Here is a 15,949-nt window from a genome sequence, read left to right as displayed (position 1 = left end):
GAATAACAACAAATTAGCATATTCTTTTCAACATTTTGACTGATACATGTCTTATCTGTGAACCTCTCAATCTCCTAGAATATTTTTAGATTGTCAAACGCTGGTGGCTAAGCTGTCACCTGAAATATTCTATTTAGGAACTGACAGTATGCATTGCCATTAAAAATATATAAAATAAGAGGGGTACACTGGCAGAATGCCCCATGAACCTCAATATAGGGCAGCACAGAATGGTTTCCAATTATACATGGAATATATATATTCCAATTCCAACTATTCATACATACATCCCAACTCTGTAGGGGTCGAAAATGTAGTCATGCATTTATCATGACTCATTTATCAAACTGAGACTTAGAGTAATAAACTATTATTTCACATTTGATGGTGAGAAATTTAGCACAGAATTTACAGGACTTTTGCTTCAATTGTGTTTCTATGTTACCTATTATGCCTATATTTATTCTAGTGATAAATAGAATAATAAAAGCTAGCTTTGAGGTTTCCATATATTGGGAAATCTCTGCAGTTATAGCTGCTGCCTTAATAAGTTACACTGGATCAAGGTGCAATAAATGAAGTTGATCAGAAGTCATGATACTGTATTGCCTGGTACTTCAATGGAAAAGAACTCTTCTACTAAGACTGAGACGCATGAAATGAACTCCTCTTTAGGAGAAGGTGGTACTCAACACGAAAAGATGAAAATATCTCTGCAAATTACTTAAAAAGCAGTTTATATGTGCCCCAATCCTCCATAACTGTCAGGACACTTTCTGGCTAACTTTCTTCAAGTAGATTTAGTAGGTGTGCAGTATTTCAATGGCACACAGGGAACACAGCTCTGGCCAGAACAGTAATGTACATTAGTGATGGACAATTAGTACAAATGCACTTTAGGTGGCATGGCAAGCTCACAGGTAAAACACTGGTGTTTGGGTTTCACAGTTTCATAGCTGCAACTATAGATCTGTTGGAGGTGGAGTGACTAGGAAAAGAGGAGAGCATGGCAAAGAAGGAACAGACCTGCTATCAGGGTTCTTTATTTATCTGTAAGGAAAAACACCCAAAACAATACACAATGAAGTTTAATTTTTAGAGCTCTTTCTTGATTCTAATCATAGCCAGCAGTATTCCTAAAGGAGAAATATCACTAGTTAATAACAGCACTCTTAAAGGTAATAATATTATATTTCTACTATTTTTAGAGTATTTAGTAACTAAAAATATTACACCATTATCTTTTGGATCATATTCCAAAATTACGTACTGACCTTTGTCACAAAACACGCAGGAGCATGGAATAACATTACATGAGATCATCTAATTTTTCCTTGCGTGTTTATTTCTTCTCCAAGCTACATTTTTCCTTCTAGCTGGAAAGGATTAGGTAGGATACAAGACAATGACATCAAAAGCAATACATAAAGTTCGTTTAAAAGCTTAAGTCTTTTTTTTTTCTGCACTCTGCTCAATTCCCCACCTGTCCGCAGGTTTATTTAGATTAAAAATATTTGTTTATTACAGGTCAAGAAATTATGGGAGCAATGCCTGATCTGGAAGGAAAAAAGTCATAAGAAGTCAAATTAAATTTGTCAGGAACTTCCCACAGACACCTTAACAAGCCTAGAAAGAACTTTTCTGAGATTCCATTTATAGCTGAAGTGTTAAAAAGTGAAAAAGAAAAAAAAATTATACCACATATGCTTTTTACACATGCCCAGGAGCAGGGTAACTTTATAAAAAGGAGTGTCTTTTTAAAGTTACATATTGAGACAGTCCACATATGCAATCTGGAAACACTTAGACAACACCCCAAAATATGCCATTAGAATGCCAACAACTCTGAGAAGTAATACAGGGCTGAATATCAGATTATAGCAATTTTCCTGAAGTGATGGGAGCTGTACACAACAGGCGAGTATTTAACAGATAAATACAAAGAGAAGCAGCATTCAGCAAAGACTCAGGAAAAGACATAAACCAAAAGCCCAGTACTTGACAGGAGGTGTCTCTCCTGATGCTTCCCACAGACAGTCTCTCCTCTCTTCCACAGATAAAGGTTGTGGAGACTCCACTTCCTCTACCAAATCATCAGGAAAAGAGTGCTGATGACATTTCCTGCTGATGACTCCTTCCAAAAGAATTGCACCTTGATACATATCTGTCTTCATTCTCTAGTATTTAAAGCTGCTTTGGCTCCAATGATGACATCCAGATGGAGGATAAAATATGTAGGATTTCTGAAGTAATACTTGCAGCTTAACACACATATACGGTGCAATATATCTAACAGTGGATTGGAATTGATTCCTTCCTTTCAAATGCAGCCTGATGCACAGATATGGTTATTGTTTTACATGGAAAAAAATTACAAAATTTTCATATAAATTATAAATGTCTCATTAAGGAGTGGCAATGATTCAAGAACTCTGAACACTTAATTGAACAAGTGCTTTAAAAGTCATTATTATCTCTAAAATGTCACCTGTCTGATACTGTTCTCTCCACAGCTAACAGAGCACACATAATTACTTACTTCATATAAATCTCAGTCTCCTTACTCAGAGTGAGCTATTAGACTTCCTGATTAATCATAAGGCATGGTTTTAATTATCTCTTCATTAGTTTTAGAAAAATTTAAAATATCAAATTTCACAATATTTTAAAAGTTTAATTCTGTCATCGTTATTCATATTAAATAACACTTAGTACTCTCTGAAGTAAAATGCTGTTCATCCATTTTATGGCTGGCAGAATGGTTTGCCCAGTATTTAATTTTTCAGAATAATGACGTCAAGCTTTCAAATGTGCCTTGTGTGTGCTTAGAAAATCATTTAGCAAGTGCCTTCAGAATACTGGCATAGTCAATGGAAACACTATTTTTTTCCCCTTAAATATAACTTCCAAAATGAATGCATAAATTTCAGATTTTGCTGTTTTTTTTGACAGTCAGGTTATTTAAAATCTCTTTAGCAACCTGTATCAGTAAGGTGGGTCAGGACAGGTGTTGTTCTGTCATCTTGCTTGCAAGTCTGACCTAGGCCTTAGTGCTGATCAGATTTAGGTGGGATATGTGGATACAATGAGGAGAGGTCTGTGTTCATGGACAAAACAGGTTGTATGGATGCCAGGAGGTCTGACAGCCAATTCTCTAACATCTAGGGTGATACAAGAAAGCACAGTTATATTCTCAGTATTCCCAGTTCTCTCCATCTGGCTACTTTTGTCACTGTAAAGTGGCTCTGCCATCCCAGAAAGGGAAAGAATTTCTAAGTGGTCAGTTCAGCTTAGCATGAAGTCAAGTAGCAGCAGGGTGCTACACAGCTCTGTCCCCACTCATCTGCCTTAGAAGAAGACATCCACTGGATAATCTTGATAACAGTGATCTTCTAATAGCTTGTTCTTATCTGAAATTAGGAGCAAAACCTGAGGTCTTCCACAACAGTCTCAGACTAGCCCTTGCTATATCCCAGCAGAGTGCCTTGTAGAGGCTCCTGAAATTTTCCTCTCTCCTACATGCTCAGAGGTACTTCCTCCATAATCTGAAACATTCCCAGGAGCCAGCCTTGTTCTTCCTACATGAAATGCTCTGGCTACATCACAGTGAAATCCCAACATTCTGAATCACCAGTTGAGCTGGTCACAGCGACTGCCACAATTAATTGTTTTAAATGCATTCATAATGCCGCATGAAACTCACTTTGTTGCTCTTTTCTGAACTCAAACTGTGATTTGTGAACTGCCAAAAAATAGAAAAATATGAAGGGAAAACTAATCTTTAAAATTAACTCAGTGCATTTTGAATGTTGTTTGTACCATTTTAGCTAAATTGTAGTTTTCTTGCAATCTGTGGTTAATGCTGGTACAAAAATAAATTATCATGTGGGTCACTGTTTGAATGCAATCCTCAGTGTCAATGAGACACAGGATATCTGCAATGGCTCTGGTGAAATTAGCTTCTCTCTGATGAGAATTTTAGGTGGGTGAAAAATCTACTTAGATTTTGATAGTGTTTATATGAGGTTGACTAATCAACATCTGCCCATTACAGAGTAGGTTGCTCTACTTTTTGTGTTTGTATTATGTTCTTTGAATTACTACGGAGAGAGCAAAACCGTAATTAAAGACTGGACATTATCTACAAAAATGGCTTTTCAGAAGATATTTGTTGAACTGAAACCCCTTTGAACAATTATCAAATTCTAGATTGATGTACACAGTGAAAACAGAGCTTGCTCACTTCTCAAAAGGGTACATTCAGCTAAATATAGAGCTTAGCCTTCAGTCCCTCTGTTAGAGCTGTCTCTGCTCCGTGGTGAGAACTACAGGGCAACAGTGATACATGACCAGTGCCCTCAGCTTCTTTTGAATTTGGTGTGAAGATGAGAAACTAAATCCCATTCCAGGGTCAGGGAATGTTGTGTATCATATCAACACAAGCTGTTATTCATAAACGACAAGTATAACCACAGTTTTCCATTTGCAGTGTAGCTGGTTGGTTTTTTTTCCCACTGGCATTTGGTTCAGATTAGGTTTGGTAACCCTGGTTTTGTCTGTATTGCAGTTTTCTTGAGCCATAAGGGCAAGAGAAAACAAAGTGAGAAAAACATTAAACATCTAGAATGTTTTTGGTTATTCAGAACAATAAATGAGCAAGGCCATTTTTCAATGTTTACTCCTTATTACATATTTTAACAATCACTGTGCTGTGAAGGAGCTCTGTAAATTATAAATACAGAAAATGCCATTATCTTTAACATCATAGAAAGAAAAACGGCAAAACACTTTTCTTTACAAAATGCCAAAGGGGTTTGACTCAGGGTACAGAATCCAGACTTTCCTGGCAGAGTGTCCCACAGTGAGGACTGTTGCTCAAACTGTGTCATTGTCCCTGCCAGGCACATGACCCTTGTGCTGGTGGCTGCTGGAGATGCAGTTATTAATGGCTAAATCTGGCAGGAGACTTGTCACACCCAGGCACGGGGGTAGGCAGCTTTCTCTTTTTTGCTACCTCAGTAGATACCTTGCACTGATCACAATCTAATGCCTTCCTTCCACATCTTCCATAGCTTGGTTCTTGGCAAAACAGGCACAGAAATGACAGACTTGGCAACCTGCTTTCCACCACAAAAATATTGCACTTCCTAACAGTTATCTCCCTAAGTGGAGACAGGATTTGTCCCTCAAGATACCTCTGAGTAAATAATAATATCACTGTTTTTATCTGTGAGGATAAACACTGGGTTTTGTCTCCTAATGACTGTTTCTGTTTTATTGCTACTTCCCACCAGGAAGTTGACTGCTAACATAATTAGCAGATGATTGCACGGGGGAGGCTGAAATCTTTAACAGCTGTTTTAAAGCATTCTGCACCAAATCTTCTATGCTGCAGAACCCTTACAGCTCTTGAATGGCATTCTCTCCAATGACACAGATTATGGGACCATGGAGTGGAGGCCTCCAGGAAGGACTTAACTTGTTCATTTACTTGGAAAAAAGGTGAAGAATCTACATTTAAAGTGTTTAGTGGATTAGTATAAGCATTTGGGCACACTGTGTCAGAATTCAGATAAGACAAAGATCACCTTTGATTGTGAAGTCTAGAAACTGAACGTATAGCACAGAAATGGTGAGCAGATTTTACAGCTTTACTCTCTCTATAAAAGAAAATGCAGACATTTCTGATGCTCCAGCGATCTATTTCTTTGTTACAGGATAAAAGGAAGACAATATGAATCAATGCTACCATTTGTTATAGAAGAGTCACTATGAAAGAAAGGCAGAGTGCAGCACAGAACTTACTATTATAAAATAGTCTTAATCGTTGGGTGCGATAGAATAATAATCATAAAATTAGGAGGGAAAGAACTGCTTTAGCTCCCCATGGAGTATTATAGAGTCTGCCAGATGTAAAGTAGTATGTGTCAATTTGCAGATGGAAAAATAAGAGCTTTAGCAATAAATCTATAATTAAGTAATGATTGAAGTACCAAGTACATTTACAAACTGTGCATCATGCTGTCCCAGAGGAGGAAAACTACTTGGTCTGTGAGAGTTTTCAAGATGAGACACTTAAATGGTTTGTGCAGTATAAAACTTCTGCTGGGATGTGCTACCAACGTCTTCTTTGGACAGATCTAATCACAGCAGCACCGAAATTAATCTTTCTATGTCCTTTCCCAGTTCCACAGTGTGTGCTAGTTTAAATGGAATACAGGAACACAGAAACAATGCATTTTGGCCTCCGTTGTTGTTGCAAGCAATATGGTAAAACACAAATTAGAACGGGGCTAATGGCACTGCCTGCTACACGGCATTACTTCCTCTCCCTTACACATAGGTGTTTGATGTGTAACAGGAACCCAGTCAAGACCAATTGAGAAGGATGGTGAGTTTGGAAACTTATTAACAGTTCACTTTTCTGGGCCTGTGCTCCTAAACCTCCCTCCCACAAGGGTTTAAACTCAGGCCTTTTGCTGTGGTACATGCAGCAGTTTTACTAACATCAACATTTTTATTTTCTCTTTTCTTTTTTTTTTTTTTTTTTAAGCAGTGAGAAATGGCTTGGCCTGTACACACAGCAAGTTTTTTCAGGGTTTAGGAAAACAAACTTTTCAACTACTACTATGCAGAGTCTAACTGCAAGGTATGAGAGCACTCGCTCTCTTAGAGAATTAGACTGTTAAGATCTTGAGCAATTTCTATCAAAATCAAGCATTTACATTAGAGTTTAGGCTTCTAAATCTCTTTATGGGTTTTGAAAATTTAGTTACAAGGGCAAATCAAGATAAATTTGACAATATCTGCTCAAGTCCTTTTATTTGTAGCCTCTGTTAAACAAAAGAACTCCTGTAAGTGAACATGTTTTCTAAACTGAGGATGCTAAATTGACTAAAGTATTTCTTGAAGGAAAGAGGAGGATTATTTTGAAGAAACTGTAATAGAATTTTCTTTTGAGGAAATTATAATAGAATTTTTTTACAAGTTGAATCTAGACTCAGTTGTTTTAAATCACTTGAATCAGAAACGTGTGGGCTTTTTATCCCTTTTTAGTTTAACAATCTCAGGTGATTTCCAAAAGGAAAGGCAAAGGGAAGGCTTCACTCACTAATTCACACCGTGACAAATGACTGTTAAAGTGCCTTCTGAGATTTACAGTGGGGAGCTGTTCCTTGAAAGTCACCAGTCAACATGACAGCCAGCAGGATACAATTGTCCAAGTGATGTGTGGAGGTGTTCTGTATTATGTGAATCTCCTTCCTTTCCAGATAGGTGGTAATGTGCATTTATGCAGAAAGCACACCAGAATGGAGGGCTGATTTTAATTTAATCCTATAAGTACTCAGTGTAAGAACAGTTCTTTTACAAAGGTAAAATTTAGCTCTGTAGTTTTAAAATTAAAGTATATACTGTAGCAAAATGACTCAAATTTTAATCTCAATACAGAAGCAGGATTTGAAATGAATTTCCAGTACCAGTTAATGTTCTTGTTATATCTGTACAGAATAGAAAAAAAAATTACAGAATTGGAAAATGTAAATTTTTGTTCCATGACTGAAACTGTAAAAATATCTTGCAGCAGCATATAGAAAAGTTATGAAATCGGATGCTTTGAAGGTGGGGGTTGGACTACCCACAAGTTATCTGTTCGTATTGTTTCCTTGGACACTCCAGCTGCCAAACCATTCCTGCACAGTTCAAGACATTTTTGTCAGAGCAGGCAGAGGAGAATTTGATCAGTTCATCAGAATAAGCAGTCATGCTTCAATGGTGGGAAACATTCTCGTCTTGCTAGAATTCACTAAACCAAATGCAGTTTTTATATCTTCAAGAGCTTCTAAAGAAAGGATTAAATGTCTGAGCATAAATGATTTAAGAAATGTGAGGTAAACTGTATTCTGCAAGATAATAAAGGCCTTAATAAAAAGGAGATATGGAGAGAATGTAAATGCTTTTAATTATTAACTTAGAATTCTTTCTTTACACCTCAAGCATGCTGTGGTTAGGCTGTTTGGAAGCACGTGGTAACTATTTATGTACACAAAAACCTCTTCATTGTAGCTTTCCCAAACTTACATGGGAACCTAAAAATAAACATTCTCTTTTATCCCCTCCTCTGCAGCAACTGACCAACTTCAAACACACCACCTCTTCACCAGGTAGGGTGTTCTCTAATTTTATTTGTGTAGATTTTCAACACAGCTGGTAAGAATAAGGACTGATGATCAGGAGGGTTATGAAACATTTCATTGCATAGTTTACTATTACAATCACAATATAGTGAAGTCTGGCTGAATTAACAGGTGAATAGTTGTGCTAATCACTGAGTTCCCCCTGTATTTCTGCTCATTTCCCAGCAGCCAAACCAAAAGGTAAATTTCATTATGAAGGTCAATAAGCATCTTAGAATATCCAGCAAATCAAAACAGTCTGTTTCATTTTCAGATACTTTCAATAATGAAAGGAAAATGTAGATTCGCAAAGGGATATTAGCAATATTGACAGAACAAGTGAAGAAGTCAAGGATCCAATCTTCTCTTTATCCTTAGCCCAGTGCCTGGAATATTTCCACAGCCACAGGAAACCTGAGCCATTGCCCTACTTGCCACAGAATTCACCCGCTTGACACACACACATGCTCTACCTGCCTTGTAGAAGTGTTCTTCATATAAAATGAGTGGAGTGTAGCATCAAACTTCATCTCCAGTTTTCAAAGGGAACCAGGTTCCTTTGAAAATCTAGCTTTGCAAAAACCAAAACTGGTTTTAACACCTTTTTTTTTTTGAAAAAAAAGGATGTTAAAGCAGCAGATTAAAGAATGCCACTAAATTATTCAAAGTAGCTTTCTTACTGAAGAAAATAATTTGTCAAAGATTCAGCATGTTCTTCTGCACACAACAACTTCTTTTATGAAAAATAATATACAATCCAATTTGGCGGTTTGTGGAAGATGACAGCCCAGAACCCATCTGTTACTGAAGCCAACTGCAAGGCTGGCTAGGAGTCTAAGCTATGAAAGCAGAATTTCTGGGGGGAGGGGACAGAAATGCAAAAGCAGTGAGATAGATGTTACTGTATTGAAGAAATGCAGGTAAGGAATGGATCATGAACTAGATAGCTAAAAAAAAGAAAAAGAAAATTCTGAATGAAGCTCCACTATAGAAGTCCCCAGGAAGGAAAAAAAAAAAAATAGAAAGCTGTCTTCAAACAGGTAGAGATTTAAGAACAAAATTCCTGAATGACACCCCTGTTACAATCAGCTAAGCATTTTAGCACATGTGCATTTTATAAATTAACAGGAACAGTTAAAAGAAATAGGTGATCAAACTCTCGCCCTAAAGAAACACAACAATTAAGGTTTCAAAATTGAACCATGATTATGTCAAAAATATATATTTCAACAAAAAGAGGAGAGGTCACATAATTTCAGTCCTATTTATTATTAAATACTACCATATGACATATAATGGCAAACTATGCTGTTGAAACTGATTTGTTGACACAGAATCCTAGATGAGAGGAAAAATTCCATCTTCTCTCTGCTCTAAAAAAACAACAAGCATCTGAAAACCAGGAGATGGACTCTATCAGCAAAAAGCAAGCATTATTCTAGAAAGAGCACAAGGGAAGGAGAGAAGAGATCCCCCAAGGATAAACAGACTGGGACAATCAAAAAGAGAATGGAACTAAGACAAGACAGAGTTTGGCTGGTAAGAGACCAGAAGCTCACAGATCACACAGATGGAAAACCCTTAGCAAGCATCACTGCCAGAGTTGAGAGCAAGTGGAATTAAAAAGTTGCAGTGAACTGGAAACAGGCAGAAAAATATTTGCAGCATCTCAGCCAAAGTCCAATAACTAAAATGAACTACCTTGATCATGTGCAGCCTGTAGTAGCTATAAGGCTACTTTAGCTGTGTTCCAGTATTCAGATATTCCATTCATAGTTAACAGCCACTCAACTGAACGGTTACAAACCCCTCTATATTGCACACTGCTTAGAATAGAATACAAAGGATATGCTTCACCAAAACCAACCAAGAACCATATTCCTAAGAGTGCAAAGAAAAGACAATAAAGCAAACATAATATATATTCGTGTAATACCCATCTTGCAAACTAATAAGCTGATCTCAGGGTCCCCATAGGTCTGCAATCTTTCTCACTCAATATTTCCTGGAACTATGTCCAATATTCTAAATATTCCACTTGACATTATTTCTATGCAGAGCATGTATGCTTTTTCTATAATGGATAGCAATATTCTAGCACCATAGGAAGGAATGAATACTTCAGTATTACACATGATAGCCTCCAGTTCAGGAAAGTAACAATCTGGACAGACAACAGATAACACACACGATCTTTGTAAGAATGGCCCTCCTTCAGTTACAGCTGGTATCCAAAAACACTGCTATGGTAACTCACAGAGCTGGAGGAGAGCGTGCTGCTGTCACAGCCTCGTGTAAAACACAATCTTGCTTGCATTGTGGGGAATTCCCTGCACACCTTCCTACCACTGTGCAGCTGTGCCCAGCCTCAGCACAGACAGTGCATAAAGATCTAGAAAGCCATTTAAATTTTTGTATTTCAGATTGTGCTGGAGATCTCTCTTGTAACGTTTGTTGGAATAATAATGAAATAATTGAAATTGACCATTAATTTTTCACCCATTCTTTGCTGGAGTTTTCAAATGGTAACCATGCTCTGGGAGACTTTTGTGTTATAATTCTGCTATCAAGATTGTTTTAAGGATTATTTACTTTGATTCTGTTAAGTGCACAGAGACCTGAAATAAACAATAGCTAAAAGGATGCTCTGGGTTGTGCAGTTACACTATTTGCTATTTGAGACCAGATCATGCTTCTTCCATAGAAGGTAACTTCATGAAGTGCAAGTCAAACAATTGACATCTGGGAAGTGCTTGACAGAAGTTTTAAACTACAGGTGGAAAAAGTGTTAAACCCCAGAGTGATCCAAAAAGGTATACAAAGCATATTTTGTAAAGTTTAGCCATCAAAACCCAAAACAAATAAAAAATTTGTTAAAATAAGAAAGGTTGTGGAGTTTTTTCCTATTCCAGTAGGAAATAAGATGCAGGTGTAAGATGCTAAGACTACATTATCTAAAATCTCAAAGAATCAAAAGTAATGACTACATTACGATATACTTATCATTTTTTAAACAGTAAAAACATGCTTTGATAAGCATACTATTTAACTCTCCATTATGTAGTTACAATGCTGTCATTTCCAACCAACAGTATTCATTTTTGTGACTATATTAAGATGTCATTAACTGTCTGAATAAACAGCATTTGTTTAACTGCTTGAATATAAAGCATATTCTCCTAAACAAGGGTAATATTTAGTTACATATTTGCATGATCTTGTGATTATCAATCAATAAGAATCCATATCTCTTTAAAAAAGTAGTGAAAATCTGACCAAAGTACAACAGCATTAAAATCAAAAGTTTCTGACTGCCAAGTTTCTGACAATTCAAATATATTGAATTAAAATCTATCCAATATGTTGCCGATTTTGCTTTTCTGACATTTGACTGCAAGAGAGTGTTAGTACAAAGTAGATACGATGCATAATTTTGCAAGATGGGATCATGTAACAGTCTATTGAGACACAAGGTTGAATGGTCCAGCAGAGTGGAATGATGCTGGTGCTGTTCATGAACGCTGTTCATTCAGCATCTTGAAACTGAACACACATGCACATGGTTTGCTTGTTTCTTCTAATGTAAAGGGCTCTTTGTTTATGATTTTAAGGAAAACATTTGACTTGAAACAAACAAGTCTTTTTCTATCGGGTGTGATTAAAGACGCTGACAGACTTGAAAGAATTCATAAAGGCATAAAATCATGGTAGTTGAGTCCATGCCTAGGATCCCAGCACGGAAAGAAACCGCATGTGAAGAAGCCTGGGTATAGGACACCGAAAGCGTACCGCAATTATTTGGACAAACGGGAAAAGCATATTTTGTTTGGGACGCTTTCCCAGGGACGCGATCTCTTACCTGCGCTGCCCGTGCCGTGCCGCGGGGCAGGGCAAGGCTCCGCCGCCGGCGGGAGCGCTCCGCAGCCCGCGGCATGCCCCGCGCTCGCCCCGGGGCGCCGGCCCGGCTCGCCCCGGCTGCGGCGGGGCGCGGCTCCGCAGCCCCCGGCCGGCCCTCGCACCCCGTTCCCGGCGAAGTTTCCCCCGGGCCGCGCTCCCGCGGGCGGAGGCGCCCTCGGGGAGCGCTGCCCGGCCCCGCCGCCCCGCCGGGGACGCCGCGCCCGCGCTCACCTGTCGTCGCTCTGCCAGCCCTGGTCGCCCAGCAGCAAGTCCCGAAAGCGGTACCGCGGCGGCAGCGGCGGCACCTCGCTGTCCAGGTCCACCATGCTGCCCGGAGCGGGAGGAAGGGAGCCGGCCGGGAGAGAGGGGAAGCCCCGCCGCGCCGCCCGAGGAGCGGCCGGACCCGCCCGGGCGTGTGTGGGGAGCAGGAGCGGCGCGGCGGCAGCGGCGCGGGGCGGGCTGGCCCCGCACAAAGGCGCGGCGGGGCTGTCCCCGCGGTCCCGGGCGGCTCGGCGGGAGCCTCCCGGCCCCAGGAGCCAAGTCCCGCCCCGGGGGGAGGCAGGTGGCGGCGGGCGGCGGCCTCGGCGGCGACGCGACCGCCCCCCGCCCACGCCCACCCTCGCAGCGAGCGGCGAGCGCGCCGCCGCGGCCCACAACAAAGGGCCGTGCCACGGCCGGGCCGGCGGCACCGCGCCGGGCTCCGCGGCCGCCTCGCCCCCCGAGCAGCTCCCTGCCTCCTCCCCTCCTCCTGGGGCGGCCTCAGGGGTGCTTCTCTGTAGGCCCCGAAACGCGAGGAACGGGTGTTTTACCTCAGGTATCGCCCGCTGTGTTAGTGACCGTGGGGCCGTCTGGGCACGGCTGGGGCTGCCCGCGGTGACCCGGCACACCTGGCGCAGCCTGCTCCTCTGGAACGCCAGCTGCGAGCCCGCTGAGCCTTCCCTCAATTTCTCAGGCTGCTTAATTGCTCTGGGAACTAGCAGGTGGTGCGGGCCCTGTAAAAACGAAAAACCACAGAGAAGCTGAACTATTCCCATAGTTGCGATTTGCAGGTAATGCCTGCAAGAGTGAGACACTCTAAAAGTATTTTAGACACGCAGGATCAGCCCAAGTATGGCAGCCTGGAGTGTATCACATAGCGATGTGCCCTGCTGAGAATCCAGCTCTGAGCTCCATGCTGTGATACAAAGATTTCCTCAGGTAACCAACAGGTAGCTCAATTCAGGACTCAGATTGCCTCTGCTGTTGTTACAGTCATTGCATCTTTCCTTGTTTCTTTAGCACAGCTCTGGTGATTGCTGTTTCTTTGGAGAGTTGCAGTGTAGACTCCCTATAAAATGCTGGGATCACTGGAGTATGATGCTTACCCTTTTTCACAGCTTGCTGCACTCAGCATTTACAATGTGCTTCTCAGAAAGCCTTGTTAGGTGAAGCAAAACATATGTATGTGGTAAGAGTTCAAAGGTAACTTGTTCTTTGTTTTGGCTGGTATCAGAAATAAATAAAATAGTGAATTATTCTGCATCCATATTCTTGCCACTTTTACCATGCTGTGTTCTGAGGTCAGAGTTCTCTAAAAGTCTAATTTAAAAAAAGTCCAGGATCTTTCTTCAGAATATTTGTTGTGCGCTGCCCACTTTATTCTTTCTCAGCTGCTTCTCTGGTTAAAGGGGCTCTCTCTTGTAAGAAAACATTGTTTCCTTTCTCTGCCTGAGTATCTTTCATTTTACCAAAACATGAGGTGGGGTGAAGCCTGTATGTTATAATGTTTTGTTATAAAAGCAAAGCAGTTAAACTGACTGCCGTCCTTTTCTGAAGTCTACGAATCCTAGACTGGCTGGGAAAATAATGGTGTTTCTACTCTATCTTCTAGCAGCCTCATTAATTTTTCCACCTGAGTTGATTAATTTAACATGTGTTTTCATACTTGAGGAGCTAAGTAGCAGGAGAAGCTTTTGCTCTTTTTCTACCATGGAAATGCACTTCAGACAGGTAATAGCTGACTGGGAAATGAGCAACCTGGTGAGCAGTTGAGCAGAGCTAATAGAAAACAAACTCATTACTGAGGCTATAGTCATGCAATTTATACAGATGCTTAATTCTGTGCTCCCAAGTAATAGAAACTCTCTGCAATGTAAAATGCGTTTTTACGTGTCTGACAGTATGATGCCTGATCCTTCTGGAAAGCTCTAAGTGTATAAAATTGGGCAGAAAGGGGGTTTCAGTCAGCTAAATCCAATATTTTGATTAGTAACTGAAAACACTTGGGCAGCTTTTGTCTTCAAGCAGAGGAGACACTGAGTCATCTGCTCGGAGACAGGTGCTGCTCATGAGCCGTTGTACGGGGCACTGTGCTCAAGCCAGGTGTTCCTTGTTAGGTGTTTGTGCTGAAGGAAAGCTGTGAGCCACACTCAGCAGCAAATGTAGGTTTGTGCTTTTGGGATGGTTCTGGCCCTGAGAAAGGCTTCTGACAGCATCTGTGACCCTGACTTGGGGACTGAAAATAGACTTTAATGGATCCATTCTTTTTTGTTTGTCAAAGTGGGTTCAGGTGGATAGCTCTCGGTAGTTGGCTCTGAAGTCTGAGAAAGAGAGGTCATTTAAGAACTGTGTATCTGAGTTTGCTGCTAGTGACTTGATTTAAATCCTGGATCATACTTAGGTACAGAAAGAGAAAAAAAAAAAAAGAAAAGTATTTGGTTTTTCTTTTTAGGTTACCGTATTTTTGATGGCATATAGGTAAAACAGATTGAAGCAATGCAACAAACTTTATTGAAGGGAGTTGGAGAAGCATCTTGGCCATGATAAACTGTTCCTTTTCAACTTCTGAATGTGTTGCTGGTCCTCAGCACTGAGGTGCTGAAATAGTCCTGTCCTTCCAGACACAGTTCTGCCCTGTTCCCTCCGGGCTCCCTCAGCTCAACATTGCTGCTCAAATGTCTACTGTGGCTCAGAGACTTGTCCTCCCCAGCTGATAAGCTTATCATCCCAACCATTGTTTTTATTCTCCTAAATAGTAGTCTGAGGTTTGGGGAAGAAAGAACACCGGTAAATACAAATTTATTTGACAAAAGGGTGAAGAAGGATAAGGTGTTACTGCACAGTAATCCTTTTAAAGAGTTCTGTAACATAAGTAACTCATATTTATTATCCTTTCAAGGAAGATAGTCTGGTATTGCCTGGATGGCATTTGGGTAACTCATGCACAAGGCACTGTAGGGTGTAGTCTGGACAGAAGTGAAAAATGGTCAGTGGAAATTTCCTCACTGCAGAGTTTGTGTGTTTATTTTTTATTTGTATGTTGGTGTTACTAAAGGGTTAGAAATTGGTTGGCTTAAAAAAAAAATAATAAATCAAGCTAATTTTGAGGTTTTTTCCCAAGTCTCTTTCTTAAAATAATTATTTTTCTTCCCCATAATTAAGAAGTATCTGGATGTTTGTGTTTCTGTTGGGAACTCTGGAACTCACACATTTCTGGCAGGTGATCAGTTCTCACTCAAGTATGTCTTTATGGCTTTGGGTTTAAGGCTAGAACAGGGAGCTAGAGTACTGACAGTGCTGTCAGTCCATGGAACAGTTCTGCACCTTTGGGAGCTGAATAGAATATTTAGGAACTCAGCATTCAGAGTTCAAAAATTATTTGGGGTTTAGATTAGTAAACTGTACTTCATTAATCTTTTATTTACTTAGGCTGCAGTTTCATTTCCAAAATAGTCTGTAGAAAAAAGCATCATAACTATATCTGTTAAAATGTACCTAGATGGAAGTCTGAAGAGTCCTTGCATCAGAATACTCCTTACATCAGAAAACTGAATTTCAGCATTAAGAAAGGTATACTTCTCGCTTAGAAAACAGCATTGTTTACTTTTTAAAGAAATTTG

General features: G+C 40.2%; 1 protein-coding gene across 4 annotated transcripts in view; it reads right to left on the bottom strand.

The window, feature by feature from the left end:
• KCNT2 (potassium sodium-activated channel subfamily T member 2) overlaps positions 1-12,584 on the bottom strand; it is a 114,240-nt gene extending 101,656 nt beyond the window's left edge. For 3 of the 4 annotated variants that reach the window (XM_084210911.1, XM_084210912.1, XM_084210913.1), the window contains exon 1: positions 12,303-12,543. In XM_084210911.1, the coding sequence (XP_084067037.1) occupies positions 12,303-12,397 (95 nt within the window). In that variant the 5' untranslated portion in view covers positions 12,398-12,543. Of the gene's footprint in view, positions 1-12,302 lie in introns of all 4 variants that reach the window. The other variant, XM_084210914.1, reaches the window with a different exon arrangement.
• Positions 12,585-15,949: the final 3,365 nt, after the last annotated feature.

The sequence above is a fragment of the Fringilla coelebs genome (assembly GCF_963513975.1).
Source record: "Fringilla coelebs genome assembly, chromosome: 9".
Taxonomy (NCBI): Eukaryota; Metazoa; Chordata; class Aves; order Passeriformes; family Fringillidae; genus Fringilla; species Fringilla coelebs.
Note: the sequence above shows the minus strand (reverse complement) of the source record. Positions and strands in the feature narration are given on the sequence as shown.